This window comes from Montipora foliosa, chromosome 4, assembly GCF_036669935.1.
Source record: "Montipora foliosa isolate CH-2021 chromosome 4, ASM3666993v2, whole genome shotgun sequence".
Classification (NCBI taxonomy): Eukaryota; Metazoa; Cnidaria; class Anthozoa; order Scleractinia; family Acroporidae; genus Montipora; species Montipora foliosa.
In genome coordinates, this window is record NC_090872.1 from 11,680,690 (window position 1) to 11,693,189 (window position 12,500).

The 12,500-nt window shown below is 36.7% G+C and overlaps 2 protein-coding genes across 3 annotated transcripts in view; one reads left to right on the top strand and one right to left on the bottom strand.

Annotated features, from left to right (window-relative positions):
* The window catches only part of LOC137999842 (protein FAM47E-like), an 8,482-nt gene extending 989 nt beyond the window's left edge, over positions 1 to 7,493 (top strand). Inside the window, exons 3-13 of one of the 2 annotated variants that reach the window (XM_068845779.1) lie at positions 1 to 70; positions 994 to 1,105; positions 1,207 to 1,281; positions 2,403 to 2,459; positions 2,736 to 2,767; positions 3,155 to 3,278; positions 4,071 to 4,124; positions 4,371 to 4,439; positions 4,819 to 4,947; positions 6,049 to 6,210; positions 7,046 to 7,493. The exon at positions 1 to 70 is cut by the window's left edge and continues 34 nt beyond it. In XM_068845779.1, coding sequence (XP_068701880.1) covers positions 1 to 70; positions 994 to 1,105; positions 1,207 to 1,281; positions 2,403 to 2,459; positions 2,736 to 2,767; positions 3,155 to 3,278; positions 4,071 to 4,124; positions 4,371 to 4,439; positions 4,819 to 4,947; positions 6,049 to 6,210; positions 7,046 to 7,255 — 1,094 coding nt within the window. In that variant the 3' untranslated portion in view covers positions 7,256 to 7,493. The remainder of the gene's footprint in view (positions 71 to 993; positions 1,106 to 1,206; positions 1,282 to 2,402; positions 2,460 to 2,735; positions 2,768 to 3,154; positions 3,279 to 4,070; positions 4,125 to 4,370; positions 4,440 to 4,818; positions 4,948 to 6,048; positions 6,211 to 7,045) is intronic. The other variant, XM_068845780.1, reaches the window with a different exon arrangement.
* Positions 7,494 to 7,634: 141 nt separating this feature from the next.
* Positions 7,635 to 12,500, bottom strand: part of LOC137999841 (NF-X1-type zinc finger protein NFXL1-like) — a 19,364-nt gene continuing 14,498 nt past the window's right edge. The window contains exons 16-21 of the mRNA XM_068845778.1: positions 11,735 to 11,866; positions 11,266 to 11,356; positions 11,022 to 11,097; positions 8,992 to 9,175; positions 8,063 to 8,203; positions 7,635 to 7,805 (exon numbers count right to left, since the gene is read on the bottom strand). Of these exons, the coding sequence (XP_068701879.1) occupies positions 7,635 to 7,805; positions 8,063 to 8,203; positions 8,992 to 9,175; positions 11,022 to 11,097; positions 11,266 to 11,356; positions 11,735 to 11,866 (795 nt within the window). The remainder of the gene's footprint in view (positions 7,806 to 8,062; positions 8,204 to 8,991; positions 9,176 to 11,021; positions 11,098 to 11,265; positions 11,357 to 11,734; positions 11,867 to 12,500) is intronic.

The window sequence follows — 12,500 nt, forward strand, 5'->3', positions numbered from 1 at the left end:
CAGATGAGATGATTGATGCTCGCACAAAAGCAAGGACAAGGTTCACAAAGAATGAAGCTTGCTTCTCAAAGTAAGAATTACAAAAATAATAATTATTGATGTAATTATTAAAAATTATTAAATCTTCGACCTCTGATATTGCGTTTCTAGCTTTCTGATTGGATCAGTTAATCTTGGTTATCATCTCAGATACCGTATGACCTAATTTGCGTAATATTGTAAAATCAAAAGAGAATAATTAGATAAAATTTAATTTCAAAGAGTCCAAGTATTCAAATTCTAATAAAACAATAATGTCATTCCATTTGCACTTGTTGGATATGAGACTGATTAAAGCCAACTCGGCTTTACATGTATGTGCCTCATTGGCTACTTCCCATCTCATATCCAATATGTGCTCATGGAATGATATTGTTTAATAATAATATTTTAATCCCAGCACTTAGACAAAGAAAATTACCAAGATGACATCACAACAGTAGAGCTAGTTGAATTAATTGTTGAAATTTGGAAGGAATTCAGACCCACTGATTTGTTCTTATCATTAAAAGCATTATTTACTTTATTAATAATTATTATTTATTATTGCAATCACATATACAACAGGCAGATTATATATTTTTTGCAGTGATTTGTATTTAATAATAATTATTATTGTCAAACTTTGAGGCACATGAAATACTTTCATTGAGATGAACTAGTTAAGAATAATTAACCACTTTCATCAGTTCTCTGTAAGGAAGTCCATGAAGTTAAATTTGAGAAGTCAGAGGGCAAAATTAAAAGAGTTTAACTCTTTTATATAAAAGGGCCAATTTGTTTAAGAATCTTCTGCCTCCATGTTAAATTGCACTCAATGAATCCAAAGCATGAGAAATGCCACTTAATTAGTACTCTGTAACATGCTTTTGTGTTTTTCCATGGATGAAGAGCTTAACATTGGAGCTTAAAAGTGAAAGGTCATTTACCGGTAGTTTTTCTTTTTGGGGGCAGGTCACTTCCACTTCAACAGCAAAGACGAGTGCGAGTAGATGAGATCGAGTTCAATCTTACGCAGCATCCATTGGCCCTGTTTCCTCACCTAGAAGAATCGCTCCCTCCCGATGTAAGCTGTGCTTTTCTCTTTCCAGCTGTTTTCTTTGCTTATAAAATACAAACTTGCTAATATTTTAAGTTAATCTCAAATGTTGTCTTGATCCTCTTAAGGTATTTGAAGATGTTGTTGAAATTCTTGATCCTGAGATGAACATTGATAGTGAAACTGGAGAGGACATTATACTGGTAAGACAGACAGTGAATGAATGTTGAACCTGTAAACAAGTGCTTAAGCCATTGACTCCTAGAGTGGGACTTAATAGATTTTAATCTAATACCAGACGATTTTACTCGTCAAGGAGGCGGTCCAGGGCGGTTCAGGTGTCAGGGGGTTATAAATGATGTCCCCATTTTAATAGGCTATTTAACAGTGTTGTTTTCTCAGTGACCTAGCCTATGAATGGCTAAAAGGCTGCTGGTGACCTTGCATTGATACAGACCTTACTGCTTTTATAATGTAAACTGTGTTGTTGTAATTCTAATTAATCTACATTTAACATTAGAAAAATACAAAGGTTTGTATCAAAGCAGGGTCACCTCTAGCCTTGCTTCAATTCTTAGGCCAGGTAACCTAGCTACAACTGTAAAATGGTATATTACGCCTTTTAAAATAACTACTTTCTGATCATGAAAACTTGGTTTTAGTTTAATACCGGTATGTACTGGTATGTGTAATTTACAAAATAATGGCAGCTGTGGATTACTACTGGGCTTCTGAGGCTGCAGATACCTGACTGATGCCAGTCATATATGGCCGATAATATCCATTCAGTGCGTTGGAGTAACAATATGCCTCCCCCTGACTGAGCCTTGCTCAGGGCTGAAGTGGTGATGCAGGCAGCTATTCCCCTCCTATATTTCATTTTAATTAGGATGAAAAGTAGGTTTTAGGCAATAGATGGCAAAAACATAATGTTGGAAAACAAACACAGAATCAGTAAGTAATCTAATTAAGTATGTAGGGATAAAACTTCTGCATGTACTAAGACTGCTCGCAGTCCCTTCTGAGTCAGTCCAACCGCCTGCTTTGACCACACAAGTGAGCTGAGGGGACAATGGTGACAATATTGATAGAGGGAGATATATCACCAATTCCCCCCCCCCCACCCCTCGGCTCGCTTGCATGACCAAAGCAGCTGGTGGTTTGACTGACTAAGAAGGAACTGGCTGCATGTTTTCAGGCACTGTTAAGTCATACAGTCCACAGTTTGCAATTGTGTGTCAGCAGAAATATGTTGCAATTGATATGATATAAATCTGATGTCAAATACGTGTGTTAACTTAAATTAATTAATAATGTATTGCAGGAGGAAAGCGAAAAAGACTCTAAGGAAGACAAGAACAGTGTTTTTGGGCAGGATGAGGTAAGAATTTTTATTTAATTGTTTTATAGTGTTTCAATATTGATGAGTAATACAGTGTATGATGCGTTTTAAATTATTTCACACTACACATAATTATTTCACACTACACATAATTAAGTTGATGGTTTGCTGACCCTTTGTTTTTTTGTTTCATTTTTTTCTCCTTTCCTTTTCTCAGCAAATTATGCAAGAATGCAAACATGATTGTGTAGAATCAGTATCGTGAAAATATTAAATACATGCATGACTGGAAACTTTTTTTTTCTTCTTTTGCAGTCTGTTAAAAGTGGTGACTCCGAGAAAGTCAGGTTTGTTAAACCTCTAATGAAAAAATGGAACAAATTTCGTGAAGTTGTGTCAAAACGTTTTCTTATCGAAGATCTGCTTGCATAAACTTACAGAGGATCATTAATTCAAATCATGGCCAGTAAACAGTGAACTGGTACATCAGATATGCAATGAAGTGTCACAGGTTGTACAGGACAACATTATTTATTTACAAGGACAATGGATCAAAATATGCAAGAGAAATAAAAATAAACAGTTCATGTAACTGTATATAAAGCATTGTACAATAAAGCCACTCCATTGTTGTCAGAAATTAAAATTTCTAACCTAGCTGCCTTAAATAGCTTTCTCTTGTCCTTCATATTTGGATCAAGATCAGGAACATACTTAACATTTTTTTTGTGCAGTACTACCTTTGACTCTGATAAGAATCAGACAAAACCCACGTACAAATGGCTTCCTAAGCAAGAAGAAGTACAGAAAGAAGAAAGCAAGCGAGCCAGTCGGCGAAAAGCAGAGTCTCCAACCTCGGTAGGAAAGAACTTTGTGACTTGCGGAACTAGACGTCCTCTCATAAATAAAAATAAATTATTACTTGTTCAATGTAAAGATTGTTATCGCTTGTTATCTTATTCAATTTTTTTTTTCAATAATTGATAACAACCTCCTGGGCTACCCTTGATCTGGTTTGATTGTAAAAATCTTTACTTTTCTTAAGGAGAGGTTAATATGCATTTTGAGTGGTATCAAGATCTGGCTTGTTGTAAAGTACATCCCATTAAATTTTGAATGTTATTAAATAAATGTTATTAGCCATTTTTGACATAAATTATCAAGATAGCTTAGATTGTTGTTCCCTTGAATCAATATATAATTCATCCACTGCTTTAATCAATCATTCTGTTGTCTCAATCTACTCTGCCTTCTTACATTGGCACAAAAGGATTTTAAAAGAAGTAACATTAAACATACTTCAGATATTTTGGTGTGATAGCAACTAATAATAAATATGTAACAGTCTATAATGTACAGTATGTAATTTTGCCTGGGTCTTGACAAACTGTGAGCTATGCGAGTCACACATGTTGACTTGCATGGCTCACATGTAAGTCTAAGCACCCATTTCAAATAGCGCTGATAAACAGTATTTAAGTGTAGGCACACATTTCAAAATGGTTAGCTTTCAATAACTGCTAGTTGATTTGCATGGTCTGCTTGTTGACTCACATATTGTACAAACTCTTTTGCCTTGAGGGTAAGATGTGTTACAACCATTAAATCTTTTTGCCTTAATTAATTAAGTTAAATTTCTGTTTTGTTTAGGATGCAAGAATTCAGGGAGTAACAAAGGAATTTTGTGAGTGGGTGGCTGGATTGGTAAGTGCTATTATAATAATAATAATGTCATTTCCTAGGATGAATCTGATTGCTACCAAAATGTATTTTTTCTTTAGAGAGAAGAATAATTATTATATTTATAATTATAATATTCTTGTCATCTTGTATTCAACAGATTTGTGGCCTGCTAACTCCAGCATAGGTTTACTGCAAAATATTATAATTATATTATTATCATAATGTTGTGTCGCTCCGAAAAAATCTCAGTCTATATTGGTTCCACAGGGTGGCCAGAGCAACAACATAGAGGAATCAACAGTAATGAGTTTATTTGTCAGTGGATACGAGACCAAAGTAAGTGAAAATGAAAATGCAACCAATGTACATGTATTCTCTGCTGTCTTGTTGTTGTGACATGCTCCAAATTAACCCATTGACTCCCAGGGGTTCCCCATTGACGAGTAAAATCGTCTGGCGTTAGAAAGAGTAAAATACTAAGTCTGGCCGCTTTCGGCTGGTTTGGACGTCAAAGGGTTAATTAATGGGAATTTCGACATACCATAGTTTTTCAGTGAGTGATTAAAGTGTCACCTTAGAAGGATATCATTTCTCACTTGCATCAAGCCTCAAAGAGTGAGCCAAAAGCTATAATTTTTTCCTTTACAGTAAATATCCTCTTCATATTAACACTGAGTTTTCAACTTTTCTCATACATGTGTTTTATTGTCTATAGCCTGCACTGTCAGTTCCCATACATGTTGTTGAGCTTACAAATGTTCCACCTGAGCTCAGAATGAATACAGGATCACCGCTACCAAAACCGAGCGATGCAAGGCAAGTACCAGCGGATGAAAAGGGCAAGGTAGGTGTTTTGGCAGTGAAAAGGAAAATCTGACTCTGTGGCATATTCATGAAGTATTTAGGCGATGGGGAAGCTATTTAGTATGACTTGTTAAAAGGACATGTAAAACCAAAGCCCCAACTTTCACATCCTTCTAAATATGGCATCTCAAGGATGTGGTACATAACATTTGGAGTGTTGAAGAAAATATCAATGATAATATTATATTGGCAAGTTGAGAGAGATGTGTCATACCTTTGGCAAATTGCATTGGTTTGGCATGGTAATTAAGACTGTGGCAACAAACCTTGAGGATGATGATAACGGTCAACAAATTTTGGTAATTCTTGACATTTGAGCTCAATTATTATCATTAATTTTCAACACTACTCTAGAGACTGTATCAACCTCTGTAATGTTAGCCAGAATTTCAAGTATCTCTTCTGGTCCCCTACTTTTGGAAGGTGTTCAGAAAAGATAGCCAAAGTTCAGGCTACTGTTGGGATTTTTGTATTATATTTATCTCTACTCGGTGCAAATACCCACAGCCCTTTTGTGTATATTGAAGGCTGTTGGGCAAGTCTGCCAAGTTGAAGAAAATTCTCTGGTGTGGATTCAGAGCCACCTCATTTGATCCAATAATAATATCGTGAACTTCACGGTACAGTAGTTATGAATTTGCTCCAGAGAATTTTTTTTCAACATTTCAGAGAGCTTTATTTTGGCCTGGGAATAAAACTTTCAAGCAATTAGCTAATATGGGGGTCACCATGTTTGTTTTTGAGTTACGAGTGTTTAAAGACATGATATAGGATATTTTTAGACAGCTCTTCTGTTACCATGACAACCTGTTATGTCACATTAATTAGACTATTTAGTGCATCTTGTTAAGCTATTGTTGTTTCATGAATGTGAAACCGTAACATTGCTGTTACGTTAAAGAGTTGTTTAGATTTAATACCTCTAAATAATGCTGTTTCTTGAAAGGGTTGAAAGTGCACAAATACATGTATATTAGAATAAATTGTTTGTTGAAGAGTCATTAGCATGATGCTTACAATGTACACATGGTGTTATCCAACTATCACTCCCATTTAATTGCTTATGATTTTGTTTCCTTAGGCCAAAGGCAAGTACGTCCCCAGCTGGGTAAAAATTAAGTATGGGGCATGGTACCTAAGCCCCAGAACATGGAAGGCTCGCCCAAAGGATAAACCTTTAGAAGATCCCAAGGATCAACAGGACGAAACTCTGTCAGAGTCCAAGAAGAAAAGCCAGAAATTGGTATGTTATAGGTCTGGAGTAACAGACCTCAGAGTCATTGAATAAACAAGTGCTACATGCATCAGTTGAAGCTTTGGCAATGCAGGCTATTAATCAGCGATCCTGCACTTGCAGCAAGTTACATGGAATTGGTACAAATTTGGATTGGTACAAGTAATTACTCTTACGACACTCAATAAATATTATTGGAAACCTCTCTAAGTGAATGTTGCAATGAATTTCCAAAAAAAAAAAAAAAGCAAAAAAACAATGCCCTCAATCTGCCTCCGTGCCATGCTTGAGAGAATTCGAAAGTGGCCTTTTTTTGAGATTTTTTAATAAAAATGCTACATCAAGTGAAGCTATGATCATATATGATCCATTTTATATATCATTTCATCATTGACTCATCCCCCAGGGGAACATTGGAACCCACAAATGACCAGCTCCCAGCTCAGTTGGTTAGAGTGTCGCACCGGTATCGTGAGGTCACTGGTTCAAACCCCGTTGAAGTCCTGAATTTTTCAGGCTTCTTTACGCAATTGCAAAAATTGTGTTCATAACTACAAGGATCAGAGCTTCACTTGATTTCATATCCGCAGTTCATATATGATCTATTTCATAGTTGAATAATGCTACAGTTGAATGAAAGGAGCTATGCCATTGAATTAAGTTCAGATAACAATCACGATGTTCTTATTTTAATGATATTACATTAAAATGTAACAAAATCAATATAACCGGTACATGCTTCATAGTTTCTGGCATACATCTACATGTAGGACTGAAATGTTAAGTTACTGTCACAGTGGTTTCCTTTCCAATGATAGCACTATTGTCTCATTCAATTTCATAGGACACTGTGCTTTCAACAATGCATGGAGCAAAGGCCTTCAAGGAATTCATCGACAAGAAGAACTCTAGGGTGCCAGAGTTTTTAGAGACTGTATCTGACCAGCAAGAGCATTCTAAAGTGGAGGGAGAAGATGCGAAAGATAAAAAGAAATCACGCTCCATCAGTACTCAGCATTCACAGTTTGGATCATCACAGAATTACGTCTTCTGACAAGGTTTTGACAGGAACAAAGAAGGAAAACAATGACCCCTTTTTTAGCAGACAATTTTAATTAAATTTTGTAAATAGCTCTGTAAATACATGTTGATAGCACAATTTTCATTGTAAATTAGTGCTGTATATTTTTTTTGAAAATAACTTACATGTACAAAGTTCATTATTCTTGACTAAAGAAGAACATTGCAGAAAAAAGAAGGCACATTAAAATAATTATTATTCTCGCCCTAAATTTTTGGTATCAAGATTTTGGATTATTTATGCATGTTGTGGACAAATTCTCAATTGCAAAGACCACATAAAATGTCTTTCTGTGGAACATATGAAATTTATGCAGAAGTCAAGTGAATATGATTTTCATCCCTTTAGAAGATCAGTTTATTGCGATAACAAATAGACCTGCAATCACAGCAATTGCTAATGACAGCATAATAATAGTGAACATGTGACGCTGAAACCAAGGTGGTTCAACTTTTTCTTCCACCGCTTTTCTTGGCTTTCGTTTCTTTCCTCTTTGTTTTCGTTCAAACCACTCAAGTTCCTCCTACAAAAAAAAAAAAATAGTCTTGAGTTAAATAGGTAAAGAGCTTACACACACAATTTTTGTTCTATTGGGATGAACTGTTCAGATCTCAACTGGTTTAGTTTGTACGTTATGAGCACATTTGTAGTGGCACTAATCTTGCACGGAATGTGGCCTTGCCAAGAAAGCAGGCAGTTTTATTCTCTAGCATGGCACTACAGCACCACAAGTTACTTGATGAAAAGTTTTGAGGTTTATATGACTAAAGTTACATCTACCTGTTGTGCTTTAAGCTCTTTTTGCTTTTTGAGCTCCTCCTCCTCGGAGGCTATTCTCTCTTGCTTGGCTTTGGCTGCATCACAGTCTTTGTCACAGGCTAATTTAACCTCGCCAGCTTGAACCATGTGACAAGGAAAATCCTAAAGGGAAAACCAGAAATCACCAGACAGTTGCGCATCAAAGCCAGACTGGTACCAGTGTGTGCAATAATAATTATAATATAATATTGTTACTTTACCCATGATCTACGCCAAGTATGTGAATCATGCAGGGTTTCTGTGGGATTGCCAGTGAGATCTGTTATTTCTCATCAACTCTGCACTGATTTGCTGTTTGTGTTTGATTTTTGGTACAGTATACATGTATTTACAATGAAACGCTTCCCTATTTTGTTCCTTGGTGGTGAAACAAAATTCTTGACTAGACAAGTGAAGTTTTAAGTTATGTGTACAATTTGAGGAAAATGTCTGCAAAACTCTTGTGTGGTTCATATGCACAAATCAATTTACATTTCACTTGTTTGACATGTGGACTACTTAGCCACCTTCATGACATTCTTGCAACCCACTTTAGTCCAACAAACAGTCAAACACCAAGGGAGAGAATGGGGAATGCAAGATCAATACCCTCTCTCCATCCTTCCAGTTTGTTACTTGACTGAAATGGACATTGCAACTTCCACTCACTGTGTGTACTCTACAGCAAATAATGACCTCCAGATTGGAGTATGAGAACGACTATGAGTACGCGATTTCTGTGTTGGGCATGTGCATTGCATTGACTGAACGAAATTTTTTAAAATGAACATGCCTAGAACTGAGAACTCGAATATGTAGTGGTCGTCATGCTCCAATCTGGAGGCTGCTAAATATGAAGCTGGCCCTGTCCATTGCCAACATCACATCATTGAAGTGTACATGTACCTTACCCTTTTTCTTCTCTGGCAAGGACATCGCACTGATGTTTTCTTGGCACATTTGTCTGGGGAGGGACAAGGGCCAGCATGGCAGATGGATGAGCAGCGGTGACCACAGACACTTAGCTTCTTCGGACACTGATTTTTACAGGACATCAATTCATTGCGCCTTTGTTCATTTGCTGACCTAAGCTCACTGCAAGAAGAAAAAATGATGTGTGAATAAAACTTCATCTATCCAGAGGTAGCTTCACATTCCAGAAAAGTCGATAAATTTTACCAACAAATGGGTACCACACACTTCTTCAGTCTAAAATTTCCAATCCCGTGTTACCATCATATTATTTTGTTAGTATAGGCAATCACATGATTTCGAGTGCAATTTGGAATAAATAAGCGCGAGTAAATTCTTTCAAAGATGACCAAACCTGCACAAGCCAGTAGGGTGAGTGCAATTTGTAGCCGTTGGAAAAAAATTGAGACAGTTAAGCACTGTTAATAATATTCTGATTGGCTGAGAGCAGTGAAGTTCAAGTGTACCACAGTGCAAAAAGTGTAATACCAGATGAGTGCAAATTATCCGATCATGATTCATGACTCAATTCCCACCACGGTCAGGTTTTCTCTGTCCTTCTGTGGGCCCATTTCCATTAGTAGGGCTAATGCTCACACATGCATGGTCCATATGGGGTAGAAACCTAGCAATTCACATTACACTCTAATCAGTTAAGTCTGTTCAAATATAAGTGCTACACGGCCAACGTTTGCAAAAACGTAATCCTTCCTTGTACTTGACTGTACAAGTCATGTGCATTGCCGTGACTTTAACATCATTGGTTCCCACGGCCTGCTCCCGTCTGACCTTGTAGCTCAGTCGGTAGAGCAGCAGTGATCTAATCCGAAGGTCGTGGGTTCAATTCCCACCACGATCAGAGGTTTTCACTGTCTGTGTGTGGACCCATTTCCATTAGTAGGGCTAACGCTCACACATGCATGGTCCATATGGGGTAGAAACCTAGCACGTCACATGAAACTCTCAGTTAAGACTGATAAACAATACCTAGGGTTTGGTCAGAACCAATCAAATCAATCAAATCAAATGCGCCCTGGATGGCACAATTTTATTTCTTTGGCTTAACCATTTCAAATTTTTTCATGTATATTATTAATAAGTAATCACATGGTTTTTCTTGTGTAATTTGGAATAAGATTACAAATTGCACTTGCCCTAAAATACATCAACTTTAATAACAAGGCACAATTAAAAAAAAAAAAGACTTATAATTACAAAATGGAACAACCCTTGCCTCCTAAGATTGACACTTCTAGATTTTACTCTGTCTAATGTCAGATGAGTCTACTTTTCAATGGGAGCCTCTTCACAAGTTAAATACACCTGTCCAGTATTTTGAAGTAGGAGATTTAAAAAGGGTTAAAAGAGTTGATGCAGAGCTTCTTTGAAAGAGTGTGTAAGTCCTACGAGGAAGCAAATCACAAAGGGGAGGCACCAACTGTCAGAATAAATTAATTTACCCTGGCCAAGTCAAGTAATGTGTCACCTGTGAGGAATCTACAACAGTCACTGTGTAAACATCTCTGATGGAAATATTTAATTAAACATTTGGTGTGGACAGTTCACAATATTTACAATCTTAAAAAACATTCAACGGACAAGCTTTCAGCACTAAATAATTATTAAGAACAGTCTGGAGTGCTTTTCTTGAGTGCAAGACTTCCAGTCCATGTATTGCTTAGTTTGGAACCCACTCTATTAACTAGCACATAATGTTTACAGCAGTCTGCCCATACAACCAACTGTAGTCTTTTTTTTTTTTACTAATAATGGCAAAATGGTCTTTTCATAGATTCTATTGAAAATCAGCTCAACTACAAAAAAATTGTTCTACTGAGTTGGACACCAAAAAACACAACCCAGTTCCATGTGGAGAGATAAAGAAATTTTGGAATATTGCATGTGAAGGTTAATAATTTATTATGTAGGTTAAAAAAGTTGCAAGAAGCAGCAAAGTGCTACACAATACCTGCAATTAGCATAGACAACCATCAATTTGCAGTGGCACTGAAGCTTGACCATCCGTTTACAACTTGGACAGTCACCTAAAATACCGGTACATAATCAAATGTCTGAGATTACAGCACATCAGTTACATGTAACTAAAAGCTTAAAGACCTATCATGGCATAAGGACAACAACAAAAGATGGAGTACTGAAGAAATCCACAATGAACTTTCTCAGCCAAGAAAAGGCTGGCGCCTTTCAATAACCTTTGTGGCATGGTAAAGAGCATTTATGAGTACAACCATCAGGCCGAGGCTTGGAGCAAGGCTTCTCGCAAACTTGGCATTCTGTACCAGCCTACAAAGAAGCAAAAAAAAAAAAACAGACTGTAACTAAAACACTCAATTCAAATGCCCTTGTCAACCTTGATCAGCACTGCTGATCATGCATCATGGTTTGCTGTTACAGTAGCAAACCCTGTAAATAATACTGATTTTCAAATTTACTTCTATCTTTCTTCTCTTGAAACAGTGACATTATTCTCTAAAATTCTGTTCGCTATTGGCCGCCTGTTTTCATATCAAACTGCCTTGAAAAATTAATGCACGGAATGCAGTCTCAGACAACCAGACCCTCCTAGAGGCTCACGTCTCTGGTGCTTGTCTCCTCGTTGGATTGCACCCTCCCTCAATTAAACCTTCATACAGGCCTGTTTTATAATATTATTGACCATACCTCCTGGTTGTCCTTTGCATCACTGACAACATGACATTCAAACTGACAAGTGTGGTTCCCACAGGACAACTGACGGCCGCAAGGGCGAGAACACGAGAATGACTTGGCTTCATGACAAGGAAATGAGTAGATCTACAAAAAATTTTTGAAAATTCATTTGCTCTTATGGGCTATGCCTACTATTGTTATTGTGCATACAGGTACATTTTGCACACCTTGAGATATTCGGGTTTCCTTTGGGTGGTGCTTACTGTACAGTGATATTTTTGTGCAGTTTAAAACTATGCATAGAAAGAAGAACTTAGCAAGTGCTCAGTTGGTATTCAAAAAGAACATTAAGAGTAACCATACATTGATTCGTATTTTAAAGCTTTTTACTAATAGTGTTGATTAATTCTCTTTGAAAAATGTGTGGTCACCCCAATTTTGTTTTTGGATTTCAATAACACTTAATATTCCGATCTGCTTTCTCCGCATATTCATAAACCGAACAAAAATACCTTTCAATTATTAGTACGCACCATCCTTAATTTTAAATAGGTAATGTACAAAGTAATCACAGTATACACGTAGTTCTGAATCAGTGATCCAAATTAGCAGCTTGAATGCTTGTATTCCAAGAAAATAGTCAACATGATATGATCATAGCAGAGCTGTAGGTCAACGTCAACCTTGGAACTGAAAGCCTGCCACATCAATCAATAATAATTATTATAACATTTAACTCAACTGCCACACCATGGAAAAATAGCCTGGATAACAATTT